This window comes from Chiloscyllium punctatum, chromosome 16, assembly GCF_047496795.1.
Source record: "Chiloscyllium punctatum isolate Juve2018m chromosome 16, sChiPun1.3, whole genome shotgun sequence".
In the NCBI taxonomy this organism is placed as follows: domain Eukaryota; kingdom Metazoa; phylum Chordata; class Chondrichthyes; order Orectolobiformes; family Hemiscylliidae; genus Chiloscyllium; species Chiloscyllium punctatum.
The window spans coordinates 18909207-18931696 of NC_092754.1; the positions used below are offsets into that span (position 1 = coordinate 18909207).

The 22490-nt window shown below is 44.8% G+C and overlaps 1 protein-coding gene across 7 annotated transcripts in view; it reads right to left on the reverse strand.

The window, feature by feature from the left end:
* LOC140487011 (paired box protein Pax-7) overlaps positions 1 to 22490 on the reverse strand; it is a 159558-nt gene that overhangs the window by 45234 nt on the left and 91834 nt on the right. For 5 of the 7 annotated variants that reach the window (XM_072586367.1, XM_072586370.1, XM_072586366.1 and 2 more), the window contains 2 exons: positions 11225 to 11390; positions 10087 to 10286 (listed from right to left, as the gene is read on the reverse strand). In XM_072586367.1, the coding sequence (XP_072442468.1) occupies positions 10087 to 10286; positions 11225 to 11390 (366 nt within the window). The remainder of the gene's footprint in view (positions 1 to 10086; positions 10287 to 11224; positions 11391 to 22490) is intronic. The other 2 variants (XM_072586373.1, XM_072586368.1) reach the window with 1 other exon arrangement.

A 22490-nucleotide genomic window follows, 5' to 3' on the forward strand; every position in this document is an offset into this window, starting at 1 on the left:
GCATACCTCATGTGTTCCTACTAAACGTGACTATTCCAATAGAAGTCTGGCTGATCACTCATCCCATACCATTCATAGACTTCAGATTTTCCAAACACTGCATATGTCTTAACTCAATCTAATTCCTGTTCAGCCATCAGGCTGTGCTCACTGACTCACAATGGTCCCCAGTTAACAAATGCCTTAGAGTTATAGAGATGTACAGCATGGAAACAGACCTTTCGGTCCAACCCATCCATACTGACTAGATATCCCAACCCAATCTAGTCTCACTTGCCAGCACCCGGCCCATATCCCTCCAAACCCTTCCTATTCATATACACATCCAAATGCCTTTTGAATGTTGCAATTGTACTAGCCTCCACCACATCCTCTGGCAGCTCATTCCATACACGTACCACCCTCTGCGTGAAAAAGTTGCCCCTTAGGTCTCTTTTATATCTTTCCCCTCTCACCCTAAACCTACGCCCTCTAGTTCTGGCCTCCCCAACCCCAGGGAAAAGACTTTGCCTATTTATCCTATCCATGCCTCTCAATTTTGTAAACCTCTATAAGGTCACCCCTCAGCCTCCAGCACTCCAGGGGAAAACAGCCCCAGCCTGTTCAGCCTCTCCCTATAGCTCAAATCCTCCAAACCTGGCAACAGCCTTGATTTTAAAATGTTTGTCACAACACCTTATACTGGCACGATAACCTCCCCCACCCTACAGCCTTCCCTATCACTGTAACCACGCTCACCCGACAGCACTCCCTATCACTGTAACCTCCTCCACCCTATCGCTGTAACCTCCTCCACCCTACAGCCCTCCCTATCACTGTAACCTCCTCCAGCCTACAGCCCTCCCTATCACTGTAACCTCCTCCCTATCACTGTAACCTCCCTCACCCTACAGGCGTCCCTATCACTGTAACCTCCTCCACCCTACAGCCGCCCCTATCACTGTAACCTCCTCCAGCCTACAGCCCTCCCTATCACTGTAACCTCCTCCAGCCTACTGCCCTCCCTATCACTGTAACCTCCTCCAGCCTACTGCCCTCCCTATCACCGTAACCTCCTCCAGCCTACTGCCCTCCCTATCACTGTAACCTCCTCCAGCCTACTGCCCTCCCTATCACTGTAACCTCCTCCAGCCTACTGCCCTCCCTATCACTGTCACCTCCTCCAGCCTACTGCCCTCCCTATCACTGTCACCTCCTCCAGCCTACTGCCCTCCCTATCACTGTAACCTCCTCCAGCCTACTGCCCTCCCTATCACTGTAACCACCTCCCTATCACTGTAACCTCCTCCACCCTACAGCCCTCCCTATCACTGTAACCTCCCTCACCCTACAGCCCTCCCTATCACTGTAACCTCCCTCACCCTACAGCCCTCCCTATCACTGTAACCTCCCTCACCCTACAGCCCTCCCTATCACTGTAACCTCCTCCACCCTACAGCCCTCCCTATCACTGTAACCTCCTCCACCCTACAGCCCTCCCTATCACTGTAACCTCCTCCACCCTACAGCCCTGTGATATTCCTCATGCATATAGCTGATTGTAATCACTCTGTGATTGGTGATTATGCCTGCATAAATCCAAAGCTCTGAAATTCCTACCTTAAATGTTTTTGGTATCTATCTTCTCTTTTATTCAACATAATACATTCCTGATTTATAAACCTGTTGGTCCCTGTCCTCATATGACTTCGTGTAACCAGTTAGTTAATGTCTGATTCAATCCTATGAGATGCTTCAGGACATTTGCTACATGGAAGTTACTATATTAATGCTAGTTATTGTTGTTTATATTACTGTTTCTTTTTCCAATTCTGCGGATTATAATGGGTCCTGGGTCAAACAGCCCAATTTTATTTGAATTCACTGTTGAAATCATCCCTGAATTATGAAGCTTTAATCTCCTATGGTTTTGGGTCCTGTGATCACTATCCCAGGGTGAAGAAATATCAGGGAGCATTACAGACCTGGATGTGATCCACAGTTTGTTGGACTACTCACTTCTTACTTTATATAACATTGAACAGATAGGACACAGCCCCCAGGTGTAAAAACTGTGTCCAAGAAAATAATAACTGGTTATAGAGTTGAATGTAGCGTCTCTCACTGGGGTTGTGTTGAGATAGTGAGCAAGTGAGAGAGAGAGAGAGAGGGGGAGGAAACCGAGATAAACATTATCTCCAACCCTAGGGTGTATATTTGTCCCCCTGAGACTCAGAGCACACAGCAGCTGTTTCTCAATCACTCTCTATTCATGCTTGTGATCCAATAATGACAAAGGGAAGCTGATGTATTAATTAAAATACTGTATGTGTTACTACACTGATAATACTGACACCAGCCACCCCAAGGGCTCATGAAGTGAATGCTCCATTCAGTAGGGTGCTGAAGCAAACAGACCAGCAAGAAGCCATGTTCAAGCCCAGGTCCGTGCTGAGTATCTTGTCTCGGCTGTGAGTTGAGATTCAATAAATTGTGCTGCGCCCCCTACTCTCAACAAACCCCCCCAAGTCAAATGAGCAAAGCAACCAGGATTCCAACTGTTCATCGCTGTGCCGTAACTCCCGGTCTTGTTTTTTCGGATGCCGGACAAAAATAGGATGGGTACTGACAATAATGACCGTTCCCTCTCCTCAATGGTTCATACTATTGTAGCTGATGTTACCTAGACACCAGGAAAGAGTGCCCAGATCAGCAGGTGTATACAAATCAGCACCTTCAGGAGAGGAGGGGGAGGTGTACCCCAGGGAGAGGCAGCACCTTCAGGAAAACCAATTACACTGCTGTGTATGAATTTGGATTGGACATTACCAGGCAGAATAAGGAAATGGTGGCAGGGCCCAGCACATATTGGTCACTGTCTGATGTGGTAGATAGTTCTCACAGGTCCCGGAAAGAAATAGCATCTTATTTTACACTTTTTGTTTGAAAAGGTAAGTAGCTGGATCATAAAACCCACTACTGCATTGCTACTACTGCTTTGGAGGTAATACCTGAAATACCTTCCCTCTCCCAGAAATACGCACCATGGTATTGGTTGAATGTGAATCTGTTCCATTCCAGTGTGTCCCTGAGTTTACAAACATGACAACCAATGTAACAGCTGCTCTCTGTTACCAACTGTGACCGATTAATGAGAGGTTAATATTTCACATTAAAGTTTCATTTCAAAAAACCTTTGACACAAATTTATTCCGAGAACTGTCAGTCTCCGAGTTCAGATTCACCAACAAGTATATAAAGGACTCTCTCCATGCACAGCTTGTGTGAGCTACGAGTGGTGAATGAAAATGTTGAGTTGAACAATGAAAGCACAGGTTGGTTATGAATTTATGCTGCAGTTTGAAGAGAAAACGCAAAGCAGGTTCTGAGTGGCAAGTGGTTTTCAGTGAGAGCAGTGGGGAAGAGGCAAGGTGAAAAATGTCAAAGCAAATTGCTGTTGACAGAGTTAATAACTGCACCTTACAGACATAATTACATGTAAATAAATGGTGAAATATCCTCAGCTGGAGTCTGAGTGAAGATGAGCAGCCATTTGGAGTCATCACCAGCTGAGAAACTGAGTGGTCACAGTTTAACCCCGACGGTGCCGACTGAGGGGGGGACAGGGGTTTGACCCTGACGGTGCTGACTGAGGGGGGAACAGGGGTTTGACCCAGACGGTCCTGACTGAGAGGGGACAGGGGTTTGACCCCGACAGTGCCGACTGAGGGGGGACAGGGGTTTGACCCAGACGGTCCCGACTGAGAGGGGACAGGGGTTTGACCCCGACAGTGCCGACTGGGGGGGGACAGGGGTTTGACCCCGACAGTGCCGACTGGGGGGGGGACAGGGGTTTGACCCCGACAGTGCCGACTGGGGGGGGGGAACAGGGGTTTGACCCCGACAGTGCTGACTGGGGGGGGGACAGGGGTTTAACCCCAACTGTGAGGGGACAGGGGTTTAACCCCAACAGTGCTGACTGTAAGGGGACAGGGGTTGAACCCTGACAGTGCCGACTGTAAGGGGACAGGGGTTGAACCCTGACAGTGCTTGAACCCTGACAGTGCCGACTGTGAGGGGACATGAGTTTATCCCTGACAGAGTTTAACTGCGAGAGTAACTGTGCTAGCTGTCTACCAGTGAGGGATAAGCAGCTGCCCAACATGATCAGAAAGAAAGTGCTTCAGGGACAGCGAATACAGAATGTGTGAAGGTAGGTGCTCTGTGATCCGCGCCCCCACCACCACACATCACCATGAAACCACTGGAGATGGGAAGTATAACATCTGGAGTTAAAGAAATGATGGTCGCAGGGGGAGATCGCAACAAAGTGATGACTAGCATCAAAATTATGAGAAGTTTAATGAAGTAAATGAGGAGGAAGTATTTCCACTGGCAGGTCAGTCAACGGCCAAAGGATACTGAACTAACTGATTGGACAAAAGTCCTGCAAGCATTTGGGGAAAGTTTGCTCTTTTGCACAGTTATTATGATCTGGAATATGACTGACTGAAAGAACAGTGAAAGTGGATTCAATGATAACTTTCAAATAGGAATTAGATAAATACAGGAAGGATAAATAGTTACAAGTCTGTAGAGAAATGGAACAATGTGGATAGACCTTTAATGAGCCAGAACATGCATAAAGGGTTAAATGGCTTCTTTCTTCGTTGTTTGATTTTATGACTTTGAAACAAGAGAATCAACAACGAGATCCATGAGGTAATAACAACAGAGCACCAAGTGAATTTTACTCTCATACTCAGCTCTGCAGAGTGATCTGCAGTTACAGGGTGAGAAAAGCAAAGAGGCCAAGGATTAATCACAGGGCCTGCCCCTGTCAGTCTGGTATTTGTAACTAACAGAAAGCACATGCGGCCAATTGACCTTTGCATCTCAAACAGGCTTTCGATATCTGTCTGTTTGTCACCACATTATCATCCCTGATCCACTGTCATTTGTACAAGAAGCTTTAGAGTTTCCAAGGGATTGGAGCCAAAATACAGAATTACTCCGGGAGTGCTCAGCAGAGGAATTGCAGTAAGAAGTGAGAAACAGAAGGGAGTGAAGGAGAACAAGGATAAACAAGAGAGAATAAAGGAAGGAGGGAGAATGAAGGGGAGTGGAGATCACAAGAGAAGAGGGGGGAGGTAGACCTAGAGGGGGGGGAATGTTGGATGAGAGAGGGGGAGGTGAGGGATTGATGAGAGGGAGGAAGGGAGATGGAGAGTGAATGCATTCAGAGAGGGAAGAGAGAGGATGAGTGAGGGAGAGTACGACAGTGTTAGGGAGAGAGACAAGTAGAGAAAAAGTATGAGAGAGAGATGTGGGGGAGCCTCCTTTGAGGCTTGTTTTTCTATTAACAGTTACATTCTTGGGTGAAATCCCTCGTGGTGCTATTTTAACAGAAACCTTGTGGAAAATGGAACAGAGAACAGAACAAATAGATTCAAGCTTACAGGAGAAGAGTAGCAATCATAATGTTGACCCTCCAATAAAAAAGTTAAGCAAAGATTTACAAAGGAAACAAAAGAGAGAGTATTTATCTTCTAACCCAGGAGACTTGGACAGCATGATAAAATATTGCAGGTATTTGGAAGCACCTGTACAGGAGCTGTGTGTCAGATATTGAGATTTTACTGCAATTTCACAGATTGGCCAATTGCTTGTGCGGTCGGTTCTGTTCTTATCTCTAACAGACACTTGCCAGGAATAACTCGCTCAGTCAGACTGGAAGTGGTTGTGAAGTAAGCCTGAGGCAATGGATCAAAGGAGAGTGAACATCTCTCTCATTCCCTCGCTTTGCACTCATCGAGGTGATAGTGACTCACTGAACATCAAATGGAACCTAGCTCTGTCCAACTAATCATCCCATATTCTAATTACAAACGCTCACAACTTTCTCTCTTCTCACTTATCAAATGAATAAAATAAAGTCAAACGAAGTTAAAACAAGGCCGCTTGGTTCCCAATGGAGAATCGCAGTGTCTAATAGACAGCCTTCAGTCAGGACAATTAAACGTCACCAATTGTTTTCTTGCAAAAGGAGATCATTAGAGGAGTTCACAGTAATTCCTCTCCCATACACTCCAACCCTAAATCCCATGGACCCTGACCCTCTACAACCCCTGTGTTCCCTTACCCACTCTGCGCAACCTGACCTCTCCACACTCCTTGACAACCCCATCCTATGCATATTGACTTGTCCATACAGCCTGACCCCCTACCCACATACACTCTGATTCCCCCTCCAGGAGATGGGTTGGGGTGGGGAGGGGACGATTGCTGTTCACTCCATTCATCTGGGCAATATTGTTCAGGGCCTTCCACTGGCTCTCTGCCTTTTTAAAAATCAATTAACTTGCTTTAACTTGGAAAATGGGCTCCAATGATTGATCTCCACATTCGAGGATCTGTGAGATTCTGCACCAGGCTGAATTTGGGTAATCCTGGGATGAATATATTCAGTAAAGGCAAGCACTGGATTATTTATTTTAGCACAGGAGAAAGAGAAGTGGCCCACAGAAATAAGCTGGGCCAATCCCACTGGATCTAGCTTCCATGACCCCAAATGAACCCAAATCTAAGAACATTCCCATTCCCTGAAAATCCCTGTCCTTTATGACCCGTACGTCCACAAACCTGACCCAGCACTGCAATCAAGAATCCCCCTCACTGTGAGAGGAGCCTCCATCCCTCCCACAACTGACCTTATCGATGGTAATAATACACTAATCGTGTAAATAAAACTATCAAACAACCGATGACTAGAGGCAGCAAGTGAAAACAGTTAGTAACATTGTTTGCTAAAAGGTTTTCACTGAGGCAGAAATGACAGGAGAAAGAAGCCATCATCTGTACTACTGCCTTGTCTCCTCTGATCTTAGTCATGCTCCTCCAGACTGTTTGATTCTGTAACCCTCAACTTATTTTTTTAATCTTACTCCTTAATAAATTTGAATAGCAGTTATTAACCTGCTGCTATTTTATGCCAGACTTAAAGGTCAAGAGCCTGAAACTTTAGTTGCCAAAGCAACAGAAGATGGGCGAGTCCTCCTAATGTAGAATTCCTTCTGGTTATCCACCTGTCAGGATTTCTGGTCATGGTGAGCTCGGACACATAATATTCCACCCACAAGTATATACAGCATGGAATGCTATAAAGCCAAGGGGATAATGCCAATGTATATGTGAATATATAATTGCTGTGAGCACTAGTGAATATTGATTGTAGGGAAGATTGATTGCTATAGTGAAACTCCAGTAACAATCGCCCATTTTTAGGCTTCCTGTTGTCTTAGACTGATCTATCCAATAGGATGGTACTGCAGGGAGTTTGCAACCTCATCTCCGATGGTTACCACATCAGTGCGGTAGATTATGCAGACACATGGGAACAGGATGAGGTCATTTGCACCATTCTGCCTTTCAATTGAATAACAGCTGGATTTATCCAAGTATTCCACCTACTCACCTTCTCTCTGTAACTTTTAATTCCCGTACCCAATAAAAATTTGGAAATTTTCTCTTTTTTTCCCCAACATTAACAGTTCTCTCTGAAAGAGTGTTTCATATTTCCACTTTGGTGAAGAACTGTTCCTTGGCACCTCCTTGAGCAGCCCTGCTCTAACTTTAAGATTATGGCCTCATATTCTGGACTCTCCCACCAGAGAGAATAGTTTCTCCCTAGTTATCCCGTCTTCTATTGATCATCTTAAAATCTCAACTAGGTCAGAAGTGTTCTTTTGGGACAGGGTCAAGGGGCATCACTGCTGGAAGTTCACTCTATTTGAGATTCTCCCCCAACAGACCAAGGCGCTGCAGAACAGCCATGTATTCATGTCAAGTCACTATTGCATGAAGGAGGCTATTCAGCCCATTGGTTGGTCTGTGCCGCAATCCATTAAGGAGGCTTGGCACTTGGCGATTAGAATATGCCAACTGGCTTTCTCAGCCAGTGGGATCACACTGTGCATGTGGTCCTACGTACTGAGCCTGTATTGTCAGTGGTGCTTGGTTTTCAATGGGCCGGGGTGGATAGTACAGGGATTCAGTTGTCTACTCTTGTCAGGAACATACAGGAGGTAACAGCTTGGACCACTGTTTGTGGCTGTGGAGAACTGTATGAAACAGAAATAAAATTTTAATGCTCTTCAGGACCATTTGCACTTTACTGAATAGGAAAATCATGGTTGAGCTACCTCTCCCAACAGAAAAAAGCATCTGTTAACCCGATCAATTAATTCTAACAAACATACTCACTTTTAAATTCAGCGACTGCTTTTTTCTCTCTCTCTCCATCTCTGACTGCGTGTCTAGCTCCACACAATTCTCTCTCTTGGTTTCCCTATCTCTCATTTTCTTTCCTCAGACTCTTTCTCAGTGTTCCCCTTGCTCTCAGGTTTTTCTTTGCCTGTGGCTTTCTTGCACACAGAATCTTTTCCTCTGTGTCTCTCTCTTGCTCTCTCTTACACGCACTGTCTCTTCAATCCTCCGTCTTGGAGCTCGTTCAAGTAAAATAACACAATAGCATTTGATTTAACATTACACACTTTAAGGAAAATTTTGCGCTTATCAAGTTTACAAGATGAATGTACGACAACCCACTCAAGGATGTTGGAGAAACAGTAGCACACATCGAGTGAGAAAATTTTACTGGGATTACTGGTTTTTCAAAAAAAAAATGGGATTCATTCCAAAAGGGGGTGGAAGCTGGAGAAAGGAACTTTCCACAAGAGCAAGAACACAGTCAGAAATCTGTGAAAAGTATTTAACAGCTCCCTGAGGATGGAGGGAAGCTTAGCTCTCCATAGTCCTGCCATAAGATCATGATGATATCTCATGCCATGTGGCTGCAATACAGCCCTGCCAAGTTAGAGTGCAGACATTGTTCAGATTGTACCAGGTGCTACTAAGATCCGCTTCTCAGACAGGCTTTCTGCTCCACAGGGAATGTGAAAATGAAGAACTTTCCGGAAAATGTGTCATACCCACCAGCCCGTCCACTCACAGGGAATCGGGTCATGAGAAATTGGATATACTCCAGAACAGCACTTTACACTTCTAGTGTCTGTCTCGGTGACTGACCATGTTTAAGATTTACAGAGTCCACTCTTCCCTATTCAACTTTCGCAATGCCTCTCCTGAAGGTGCTGTCTCTCCCTGGGGTACAGCTCCTCCTCCTCTCTTGAAGGTGCTGCCTCTCCCTGGGGTACAGCTCCCCCTTCTCTCCTGAAGGTGCTGACTCTTATACTTCTATATCTATATCTATATCTATATCAGAGACTCTAGTCTCTGTTTATCAGTCAATGCTTTTCTTTAATTCATTCACAAGTTGAGGGCATCACTGGCTAGGTCAGCATTTATCGCCTATCCTTAATTGTCCAGAGAGCAGTTAAGAGTCAACCACCCCGCTGTGGATTTGGAGTCACATATAGGCCAGACCAGGTGAGGGTGGTAGTTTCCTTCCCTAAAGGATATGAATCTTTATTTTACTTGTCCCTTTGAATGTCTAAATGGTTCTGCAACTCCTCACTGTGCTGTAATCAGTACACACTCGATCATTTTCCTCTCTAAATCTTTGAATCTCTTGCTGCAATGTTCTTCACTCTGTCAGCCTTCCGTTAGCTTCAACGTCCAGGATCTAAATCCTTGCTGGCTGTTGGTAATCATCATTCCCTGCCTTGATTCAACTCTTTTTTTCCCCCAACTTAAATGGAGGAATGTACATTTTTCAAAAATAATAAACACTTTGTGCATTTTCCTGCACTATGGCAATTAGTTTATTCAATTAATGGATTTAATTACTTGATTTTTGGACTGGACCATTGAATTCTCAGAGCTGTTCTTTGAGCTTGAAAACCAGACTCACATTATCTTGTTACAAAGTCCGGGCTGTACCAATAGGTTAAATTACTTCAGATGTGGCAGGGATGGAGATAGAAAAGGCTTGCACTGAACATTGACTCTGTTGTGTAAGTCAATGAGCCTGAAGCCCTACTTTTATAGATTGATTTGATTGTAGGTGAGTTTTAATCATAGTGGGAGGGTTTAACGATGACTAGTGTCCGGACAGATGTTCAGGATAGTGACTGTGTGAAGGCTGACCTGTGGAGAAAGTCCATTGCTGACCTGGTTCATGGGGTTGTTAGGTCCTGTCGCATTCATGAAGCTGTCGGGGTAGCTGGAGAAGGTGTGTCGATTGGACGTTAAACCATATGAGCCACTCTCTGCTGCAGCTGCCAGGCCACTCTGGTGCATAGATGAGGGTGGGAGAGGCTGTGGCCTGTGGACAGTGCTCCCTCCATCTGAGACCAATCATACACGACAAGTGTTTAGTCACACAGCCAAGTCTGATACATCATATCCACAATGCATTGCTCTTCCTCTCCCACAATCCTGCCCTTCCTCATCCTCTCCTACTCTGCACTCCTCCCATGCCCTGTCCAATCTTCTCATCTCCACCCACTCCTTTTGTCTCCTCGACCATCCATTTATCTCTCTTTCCCACAGCTCTTCTCTCCTCCCCTCATTCCCACCTTGCGGATGTAGATCCACAAGCTCTGACAGCTGTTCAGGAGGCACCAGTTGTTAATGCCTGATGAATCTTTGCAGATACAGGGATATTGTAATGGAGCCCAGTTCTGTGCTTACCCACTACCTCCTGAGGACAGGAAATGGAGATTTGTCAGCGATCAGAAGCAAGAATCCTGTCTCCTTCTTGCCCTTCTGAGAGTAACTGTACTGCTCCTCCAGCTGACCTGGTTGGAACCGGGTCAGTCTGGGTGGTCCAGATGGATCAAAGCTTATCCCCTGACTCCATGGTAGGATTCTTTGACATGCTAACCCTCAGGTTTTAAGGATTTATCTGACACTTCTGGTACTGTTCATCTTCTGTATAGTAAATTGGAGTGAATTACTCAGTGTAGAACATATCCCAATTCTATTGGTGACAAGAGAATGGGTTTGATAACAGATGGAGAGTTCCACATCACCTCTAGGTGCCCAGAGTGTAATTCACTTCCAAAGTCTTCACCAATTGAATCTCAATTCTACCAAATATACAAGGGAAAACTGATCTCCCCAGGGCCCTGGACTAGTTTCCTAGTGAAGTGAATGTTTCTGGACTGTTCCTGATTGTCTAGGCTGTTGAAGTGGTTGAATTAGGCAGCCAGTTCATCGCGAGTCCCTCTCATGTCCAGTGCTGTTTGGCAAACTGTTACATCAGACTGCACATTGATCTTACCTTGGGAGAGAGTAGTTGTTGGATATGATGACTCAGGCAACTGGTACGGGGGCAAGGTTGGCATTCCAGTGGGTGGGAATCCACCTGGCAACAGGTGGTTGAACGCTGCCAACTGATTAGCTCCGGCTTGTTTACGCCACCGAGCTCGGCGATTACTGAACCAGACCTGCAAAGTGAAGAATCAATATTACCAAACACAATAACACTCCCAATCAATATTACCAAATACAGTAACTCATCCTATCAATATTACCAAACACAATAACACTCCCAATCAATATTACCAAATACAGTAACTCATCCTATCAATATTACCAAACACAATAACACTCCCAATCAATATTACCAAATACAGTAACTCATCCTATCAATATTACCAAATACAGTAACTCATCCTATCAATATTATCAAATACAGTAACTCATCCTATCAATATTACCAAATACACGAACACTTCCAATCAATGTTACCAAATACAAGAACACTCATGATAAATATTACCAAACACCATAACACTTCTGATCAATATTACCAAAGACAGTAACAGTTCCAATCAATATTACCAAACACAAGAACACTTCTGCTTAATATTACCAAATACAATAACACTTCCCATCACTAGTATCAAACAGCAATAACCTGTCCAATGTTACCAAACACAGTAACTCATCTAATCAATATTACCAAGAACTTGTCCAATGTATATTACCAAACACAATAATTAGACCAGTCAGTACATTTTTAAAATAAGAGAACAGAGAACAAACATCTGAGGGAGAAGTAGCAGAGTCCCTTTGTTCTATATGTCCTGTTATCCTGAATTTCAAAACTGAAATACTTATCCTGAATTAATTTGTTTCTAATCCCTGCCACTGTCTTGATCACAGGCAAAGTCAATCCTCTAGTTTGCCTTCTCTTCTCTGCAGCCCTGTCTCCAGCTCTCTGTTTTTCCAACTCTCTTCCCCCAACCTGGGTTTTACATTCTGGAATTCTCTTCCTTTAAGATTTTATTCAGTCATTCATTCACTCACATGTGCTCTAACAAAAGGCAACTCCTTGGCTTGTCTGTTGGTGCTTCTATCTGATCGGTTTTCCTGGGTAGAGGTGGTTTGCCACTGCCTTCAGTCTCAAGGGCTGGGCAAGGAGACAATACCCACCTCAGGTGGAATGGGAATTGAACCTTCAGTATTTGCATTACTCTGAACCGTATACTAACTGTCTAACTAACTGAGCTAACTGTGGCTTGGGATGACTGTTCTATGTCAAAGAGACTATATAAATGTCAGCTGTTGGTGTTATGAACATCGTTCTACACATCTACTAATGTACACATACTGCTAGCCATATCTATCTCTCTCTCATTTTCCCCTTATCTCTTTTGAAACAGCAAATCTCACTGGGCATAGACGTCTATATGGACTTCAGTAAGGCCTTTGACAAGGTCGTATGTGAAAGGTCAGAGCCCATGGGATCCAAGGCAAATTGGCAAACTGGATCCAAAATTAACTTACAAGTAGAGGCAAAGGGTGAGGGTGTACAATTGCTTTTTGCGATTGCGAACATGTCCATCAGCAGTGTACCACAGGGATTGGTGCTGGGATCATTGCTGTTTGTTATTTATATTAATGACTCAGATGTGAATGTAGAGGGTGAAATTAGTAAATTTGCAGATGACACAAAAAGTAGGTGATGTTGTTGATAGTGAAGAGGATGGTCTCAGATAATTGGGCAGAGCAATGGCAAATGGAGTTTAATCCTATAAGTATGGGGTTATGCTTTTTGGGAGGTCTATTAAGATAAGGACATATACAGTAAATGGCAGATCTCTAGGCAGTACTGAGGAACAAAGGGATCTTAGTGGATAAGTCAATAGATCCCTGAAGATGTCAGCACAGGTAGACAGGGTGGTGAAGAAAGCATGCTTGCCTTCATTATCCGAGGTATGGAATATAGGAGCAAGGAAGTCTTGCTACCACTTTATAAAACATTGATTAGTCTACAGAAGATTGAATACTGTGAAAAGTTCAGGTTGCCAACTATTAGGATGAGGTGATTGCACTGGAGAGGAAGTTGAGGAAATTCACCAGGACGTAGCCTGGGGTGAAAAATCTCAATAGGAGGAAAAACTGGATAGACTGGGTTTGTTTTCCCTGGAGCAAAGGGGGAATCCGATTGAGGTATACAAAATTATGAAATGCATACGTAGAGTAGATAGAGTCATAGAGTCAGAGATGTACAGCACGGAAACAGACCCTTCGGTCCAACCTGTCCATGCCGACCAGATATCCCAACCCAATCTAATCCCAACTGCCCGCAACCGGTCCATATCCCTCCAAACCCTTCCCATTCATATACCCAACCAGATGCCTTTTAAATGTTGCAATTGTACCAGCCTCCACCACTTCCTCTGGCAGCTCATTCCATACATGCACCACCCTCTGCATGAAGATCGTGAGAATCTTTTCCCTATGGCAGACGTGCCTAAGACCAGAGGGCATGAATTTAAGGCCAGGAGTACATAGTTTAAATGGGGGCTGAGGAAATGTTTTTCACCGAGAGGATAGTAAGGTATGTGGAATACGCTGCCTGAGAGGATGGTGGAGGCAGGTCCTCTCACAACATTTAAGAAGCATCCAGATGAACTGGGCATAGTAGGTTATGGAATGAGGGCAGCTAAATGGGATGAGTGTAAACTCCACACAGACAGAGGGTGAAATCAAATCCGGGTCCCTGGTGCTATGAGGCATCAGTGCTAACCATTGAGATACTGTGCTGCCCAGACTGTAGTTTGGGGTTTGTTAGTTGACATGAACATGGTGGGTCAAAGTGCCTATTTCTATGCTGCGTGACTCTGACTATATTTCAATCTGGTGTTCAATGTCCAGCTGTGCAGCTCAATACCGATCTAACTATTCTGCCTTGAAAGGAATCACAGCTAACCTGGATCCTTTGCTGCCCTCTGGCACAGGTTAAAGCTCCCATCCAGAGTCTGGAATAATGATAAGGAACAGGAATCCTTCCTTCCCCTGGCCAAGTGACCCTTCTTCCTGGCCCAGTGACATTTCACTCTGGCCGTCACTCTAGCATCTTAGCAGGTTTTGAGAAGATTTGCATGTCTGGCATCTATGATTACTGCTGCAGCATGTTAAAAGGACAGGATTGTGGGAGGTCTTTAAAGGCAGGCAGAGTGGTACTGGTGGATACAGACACATGTGAACCCTTGACCTAGATACAGATTGGTAAATGCTTAACCAGCACACATATCCATACACATGAATTCTTCACTCCATAACATGAAGTGAAGTAATCCAGAAGCTGAGAGTTCAAATCCCACGAGGGCAATTGCATTCAGTAAAGGTGGCACAAAATAAATTAACCGTGAAAGCTCTTGGATTGTCATAAAAACCCAAATGGACCTTTGGAGGAAGGAACCTGTTGCCCTGACATGGTCTGTGATTCCCACACCAACCTGGCTGACCCTCAGGGTAAGTAAAAATAGGCAAAAGTGCAACCTTGCTAATGTGGCCCCTGTCCTCAGAACAAACATGCAGAGCATTGCTTTCTGAGGGTCAGAGGTGAAGTAATGTCAAGTGCATCACAAATGTGTCCATGTGCACACTAATCGAGTGTGTGAAAATATTTAGAGGCAGACCGCAGTGTGGAATTAGCCTGTGTGGGTTAGGATAGCTGCTCACCCAGGCATGAATCACAAGTCTTGGCCGATATGGGAACTGAGTGGGAAATGGACAAGACTGCCTCCAAACGAAAATTGACAGTAACAGTTGTGAGTGGGAGTGGGAGTGTTCGCGTTAACCCTCCAGCTACACAGAGATCTTTTGTTTTACAAAAACAGGCCAAATTGCAACTCATCATAAGCCCGGTTGGGATTACACTCTGCTTCGAAGCCTGGCTTCACAGCAAAGACTGACGCCTTTTCAAATTAATTTATGACATTTTTCAGAGCACAGAATTTGGTTTTAACGAGATTGCTTTTCAAAATACTCAGTTCAAAGTGGGTACCGCAAGAACAAATGCTGACTGGTAAACCTGGAAATGAATTAGTCTCCAATAACTGCACATCTCGGGCAGACAGAAAATCATTGCGGAAAAGCAGATCAAAGCAGAAAACACTGACAATTTTTAAAGACGCCAAGTATGCACAGCGAGGAAGGTGGTCAATCAGCCATCAATTGTACCCCATCTTTGGCTCATCTCCTTTTCTACCCTTTAATGGGCTCCTCCCACCCTTTAATGCTTCCACAGCCCAAATTAATCTTCTTCACACTCACCTACAATTCATCTCATGACTGCCTATATCCCACATGTGAAATCTGCCAAAGAAACAGCAGGTAAAATTTCTTCCTGCTCACTATCTTCAGAATCTCTCTCTAAACTTACCTGTTGCAATCCTGAATGACGATGTTTAAAGGGCATAGATAGACATGGACTAGCATTATGGCATGTTACTTGAAATAACAGGTTTTACTCACTCTTGTACTATTGCTACAACTCATTAAAAGACCTTATTCAGGCTCAATCAGATACACTCTATTATTATTGAATGCACCTTTGCTTAAAGTAGTCCTGTCAGCTGCATGGAGTTGCTAGGTCTTATCTCTAGGCCTCAAGTGGATTTTGAGCCTAACTCCAGTTTGTTTCTATGGTATGTCAGGAGCTCTTTAGGAGCTGTTATGTTTGAAATATACTAGTTATGATGCATTGGCAGGGCCTAATCGTCCCAAATCATTGGTTTTCTTTTAAATGGAATATCACTGAACCAAAACTGGGACGTAAAAAACATTTGTGATGGGACAGGCACTGTTGCTAGGATACAACTCAGGTTCAAGTAATAGTTCCTCAGGCACCATTGCTGTAGGCTCACAGTAGGCCTCTGAAACCTGGATTTTGTTCAGTTACTTATTCAGAATTTTGCAAGCATGAGGACAATTTGTGAGTGGTGCTCAGTTCTAATTTTCAGACTAAAAGATATAACTTCAGAATTCTTTGTTTCTGCCTTGTTTTATGCAGTTGCAGGTAGGCCAAGGTTGGTGATGGGGGTTGGGGTAGAGCAGCAATGGAGAATGACACGGAGAGAAGACCAGAGTTGGTGTATGGAATCCAACTGTGAGAAAACAAACAATGGTCTGTAGTGGGATATTTACTGCAGGTCAACATCAGACACTCCCATGTGCCCCAACCGGATAGATTTCACTGCAACTCAGCAAGAGCGCTGAACTCTGACCCCTCCTGTCCACAAAACCCCTCCTCTCCCCTTTATGTTCTCCTTAACTCCATCCCTCAGAAGGGCAAGTGCTTAGTGGGGAACTCAGCCTCAGAAATAAATCCCTGGACAAAGCAGACAGTGCGTCACCCCAAAGTAACACTAGAGACATGTGGGCCTGCACTACCCGGCTTATCAACGGCTCTAACTATATTCTAGGCCAGGTTATTAAATTTCACAGTCAGGAAAGGAACAGGTCAGAAGGGCAATCATTAAAAAAACTGATGTTCTGTAGATCTTTTGGAGGTGTGAGATATTCTGGATGGGGAACTGTGCAGTAACAGTATTTAAAGGAGTTACATTGTAGTTAAAGAGAATCCTTGGATAATGGAGCAGTTAAAGGTGGAACAGACTTAGAGAATGGGATCATGAATCAACTGGACCATTCACTCAGTGAAAAGTGTTCTTTGGTCTGCCTGAAACTTGTTGGTTTTCCAGAGCAAGGAGTTGACCTTGATGGAGTGTTGCTGGTTGGCACATTCCAAGGTCCAGGACTACATGCTGAAGAATGTACTGAAGCTTGGGGCAGCTGCTGCAAAGGTGCACTGGAGAAAGACGTCCATCCAAGGCCTTTCTGCCAAAGTTAAACGGGGATCTGCTCAGTTATTGGAACCTCCTGATGCCTCAAATATATGTAAATATAGTCTTGTGTAAGTGGGAAATGCCTTTGGTTTGTTTGTCAGATAAAGTCAAATTCCAATGTTTGTTTGTTTCTTCATATGCTCCTGTACAGAACCAAACTGCTTTAGGGATTGTGTATATATATATATTATACTGTAAATATATTGTTAGGAATAAAGTATATTTTTGAAATTAAACAGAACTGGTCTTTTCCCAATCTGCATCACATTTCAAAAGCTGGCACTGTAATTATTCCCTCTCCTTTGTTAATAGCTGCCCTCTCCCAACCTTTCCCAAAGACCTGATCGTTGTAGAGGTAACAGTTTCACAGGAGCTGTCAGTAACATGTCTGTAATCATTTTCAGAGTTGAATCCTTGTAGATCGACTTCAGGACTGAAGCGTTGATGGGCATTTTGACTCTGGATAACATCAGCATCAGATCCCATCCAGGGAGGGTGGCATGGTGGCTCAGTGGTTAGCACTGCTGCCTCACAGTACTAGGCTCCCGGGTTCAATTCCACCCTTAGGTGACTGTGCAAACTCCACCAAGACATTCTCCCAGTACCCCTGTGTGGGTTTCTTCAGGTTTCATCCCATGGTTCTGCAGGTTAGGTGGATTGGCCATACCAAATTGCCCATAGTGTCCAGGGGTATGCAGGCTAGGTGGACTAGCCATGGGAAATTCAGGGTTACAGGGTTGGGGCGTAGATCTGGGCGGGATACTGTTCGAAGGGTCAGTGTGGACTTGATGGGCTGAATTACCTGCTTCCACACTGTAGGGATTCTATGATGTGTGGCCAGAAGCTCTTTATTTGCACTGGCAACTCATGAAGAAATGTTTCATTTCCTGTCAAAGTCAACCATCTGAAGTTGGTTGCACTTGAGCCCAGGCCCCTGGTCCAAAGATAAGGACATTATCACTACACCACAAGAGCCTGAAAATGAACACCGTTATGTTCCTCGTTGTGAGAGGGATTGAAAACAGACACTGTGCAGATTCGGCTGGATGATCATTCCAATTGCAAGGCACTCTGATCTCTCCTGGGGAAGGGGACGGTGGTCATTGTGCTATTACACCTAACTCCCTCCCTCATCATGCCTCACTGTGTTGACAGTCTGAAAGTAATCGGGTGTCTAGGAAAGGACAGTCTGAGAAATTTCTACCTCTTGAATATAGAGACTATATGATTAATGATGATCTCTTCATGTTTAAATTTCACTGAAGATAATGGGTTTCTTGGTAAAGAAATGTAATCTTTCCAACAGAGTGAGGGAGGCACCGGGTTTGGGGGCAGTAGTATGATCAAAGGAACGCCTGCTGTCTGCCTAATACTCTGTAACTGGGGGGGATGGTCTAGATATTTTTAATCAACCTGTTCAGGGATTACACATACCAAGGGCAGATCGAATTCAAACCCAGGCCCCTGTTCCAGAGGTAGGGACACCATTGTGCCAGTTTTGCTTTCCATCTTTTTATTGAATTAAAGATTCGCCAGTTACCATGCTGGGATTCGAACCTGTGTCCCCAGAACATTAGCCCGCAGTTCAGGATTACTCATGCAGTGACATCACCATTAAGCCACTGCCTCCACTAAGACAGGTGGCTTATCTGTTTCCAAATGCAATTCATGACCTGGCAAGCCACTGAAGACCACACACAAGGTAGGAAAGGCCCAACTTCCATCCATCGTCTTCATTCAGAGCTTTAATATGAGATAGCAAACAGACTACAAACCATATTTCTGCCTTTGAACAAGGACGTACAGAAAGAGGAGTGGTATTGGGGAGGAGTTTGGAGAGGGTTGGGATTGGGGAGTGGTGAGGGGGGCTTCGGGTGGATGATCGCAATACCTTCCAGGACTTCCCAAGAGTTTGGAAATGTCAAGGAACTAATGGTAGGGGTGGAAGCTCGTTGGGACATCACGTGAAGGGACCTCCTGGATCTAATCGAATAAGCTACCTTGCATGAGGTGGGGAAGGTCTGGTGGAAAACAACGATGAGCCAGGGGAAAAGAATAACAAATGACAGTGAGAGAGATAAAGGCAGTAAAATTGTGTTCTAGACTGAGTATTGGCCAGCCAGGTAGGTTTGTGTCAGTGCAGAGAATCTGGGATTAATTACACCAGGAGCTGAAGATAAGGATCAGCTCCTTCAATTTGTCAAACAAGCTCGTAAGTGATCTCTTACACAGGGGAGAGGCCCAGCATTGTGCCCCCAATTGGAGCCTGCCTGTTTTATGAAGATAAATGGTCTTCCAGGTGCTGAAGTGCAACAGAGCGTAGCTACAAACACAAGAGCTCACACAGCACGGGAGTGCGATCTGCAAATACCTTCCCAATCGTAGGCTCCTCTGACACCACTGCTTCAGCTACATTTTCCTCACAGTATTCCAGTTTGGCCTTGTTCACTACAGACATTCTCAACATGTTTTATCCTTGCAGCTATTAACCCTGTGAACTCCTCCTCACACAACCCACCTAACACCTCACCACCCCCCCCCCCCCCCCCCCCACCGCCTCTCCCTCCCTTCCCCACCCCCCCGAAAAGGGTGGGATGTAAGGCAAGTTGGAAGCAAAAGCAGAAAGAATTGGAAATGGGAGCATGTCTGACAGTGCCTGAAAGAGAGAACTAAGATGAGGATATACCAGGTATAAACCTTCACTGCTCAAGTCCTACCTGCTCCAGAGATGTGAGATGACCGCTTTGGTCAGTTTAATTAAAAATAACTAAGCCTACCCAAGATGCTAGAGACTAGAACAGGGCTCGGAGTTGCTGCAGCACTGCAGAGAAGGCAACCTGCTGAGAGTAGGCAAAGTGGGAGAGATGGATGGAAGAGGAGGTTTGGGTTAGAGAGGGAATGAAGTTTGGGGAGGAAGTACTGTTGAACAGTAGTGTGTGAAACTGGGGAGAAAAGAGAAGTGGGGAGAGAAGGAATTGGGAGTGAGGGGAAACTGGTGGAGAGAAGGGTACTGGGAGGACAGCTGGGTTCACTTGTGCAACTCCTGGCTTTACTAGTGAAAGAGTTGCAAAAGTTCAAATAATTCCAGGGGCTTGGTCAGATTGAGATTATGACAGGAGAAGCATTTCCTGTTGGGGAATGAGAAAGTGCCTGGTTGTGACCATATCAGGCCCTCGGGCTACTGTTTCCTTCAGTAATTTTTATGACACATTATGGAGTATATCAGAAAGAAAGTACATAGGATGGCTCCTGACTTTGCACAATGGTGTAAGACAAGTGACAGTGGGTTGGCCCTTGATTTACAGCTCAAGGAAATCAATGGAAATAAAGATGGAAGAGACATCCGGGTCCACAACGAGCCATTTTACATGATTGTACAAGGTCAAAATGAGAGTGTGCACAAGGAGGCCATGAATATGTAAGCTGGCCATCATCCTTCAGTCTTTAGCAATCTGCTTCTACTTAATTTCTTCTTCTACCAAGCTCTAGCAAACCAGCTCCTTCCGGAGTCCTCCGTTTCTTTCCCAGCCTGCAGTGTGAGCTCAAGTCATACAGCGTTAATGATATCAACGCTCCCTGCACACAGGAGAGAACTGAATACTTCCCACAGTGTGCCGGCTGTGTGTCAGTCCCATGATTGAAGGACACGTTTGTGTCACATGGCTTCTGCTGTTTAAATAAATTCATTCACCCACAAATGAAATTAGTCCGTAACGTGACTGTTCAATTTTTCAGACTCTTGGTGATGACAAATCCACTCTTACTAATAAATTCGCAACACATTAATCACCAACAGCAACCAATGAAAGGCAGCTCCGAAATGGAGGCTAAGATTTGGGGTTACACTTGCACACAGAAAGGGGAAAAAAAACAGAAAAAACGTTTACATTTTTGGAATGTTTCAAAGTGCGTTAAGCCAAATCAGAACTTTAGAAGTATAGTCATTTGTGTAATGTAGGAACTCTGCAACCAATTTGCACCCAGCAAGGTCCTATAAACTGTGCTCTGATAAAGGGCTGATTAACTGTTTCAGTGATGCTGGTTAAGCAATTGGATAACTTTGCTACTCTTTACCCAAAATTGCATCACAAAATTGTTTGCAATGATCTGAGAAAGTAAACAGGGCCAAAGTACAAAGTACATCCAATAGACAGCACCTCTGACAATGCAGCTCTCCCTCAGTACTGCACGTGGGTATCAGCCTGGCCTACATGCTCAAGGAACAGGATTTGAACTTTTAACTCAAAAGGTGAATCTGACTGCAATGAAAGTGCATCTTGGACGTACGTGCACACTCCTAATGGGGGAGAAAGGAATATGGAGCCGGTAAAACAATAGCAACATTCCCTGCTCCAGTTTGCAATGGGTTTTGGCAATGAATGCAGTTTCCAGTGGTCTTATTGTTAATGTAAATCAGGGCTCAGTGTGGTACAGAGAGGTGTTAACCGCGTGGAGCTACAGGCTGATTCAGGCTCAACAGTGAAAGTGGTCTGCTGTAATCACAGCTAAGTGATCCCACAATCAGCCTCGTCATGTTCCATTGTGAACAGCAGTGGGTCAGTACTAGTTTAAGGGAGGAAGGGGCTCTGTGACCATTCCCTGTGGCAACGCTGGAGGATCTCTGTAATGCTAAAAACTAGGTTGAAACCATCTTCAGCTGATAGATCGGAGTTGGTGAGCCACCTTGGCATCATCCCGAGGTCTCCACTATCACAGATTCCAGTTCAGCCAAGTTGTGATTCTCTCTACATTCTGAAAAATGTGTTGCTGGAAAAGCACAGCAGGTCAGGCAGCATCAAAGGAACAGGAGAATCGACGTTTCGGGCATAAGCCCTTCTTCAGGAAACATTCCTGAAGAAGGGCTTATGCCCGAAACGTCGATTCTCCTGTTCCTTGGATGCTGCCTGACCTGCTGCGCTTTTCCAGCAACACATTTTTCAGCTCTGATCTCCAGCATCTGCAGTCCTCACTTTCTCTCTACATTCTATCAAGAAACTGCTAAAGGCATTGGATACAGTAAAGGCCATGCCCTGACAACATCCCTGCTGTAGTACTGAAGACTTGTGCTCAAGAACTAGCTGTACTTACGGCTAAACTACTCCAGTACAGCTATGACACTGACATCGATCCAACAACGTGGATGGACAGGTCATACCCGGAGTGGCATGAAAAGCAGGACAAATCCAACATGGTGAATTACTGCCCCATCAGTCTACCCATCAATCATCAGTAAAGTGATGGAAGGAATCATAGACAATGCCATCCAGCAGCAATTATTCACTAGAAACCCAAAGAAGATCGCAAGTGGTGATCTCAGCAACTCTGGCCCAGGGAAGGGGCTGAATGGATAGATTTTTAATTAGTTGAAACGGGCATGATGGACCAGGCAGTCCCCTTCAAGGT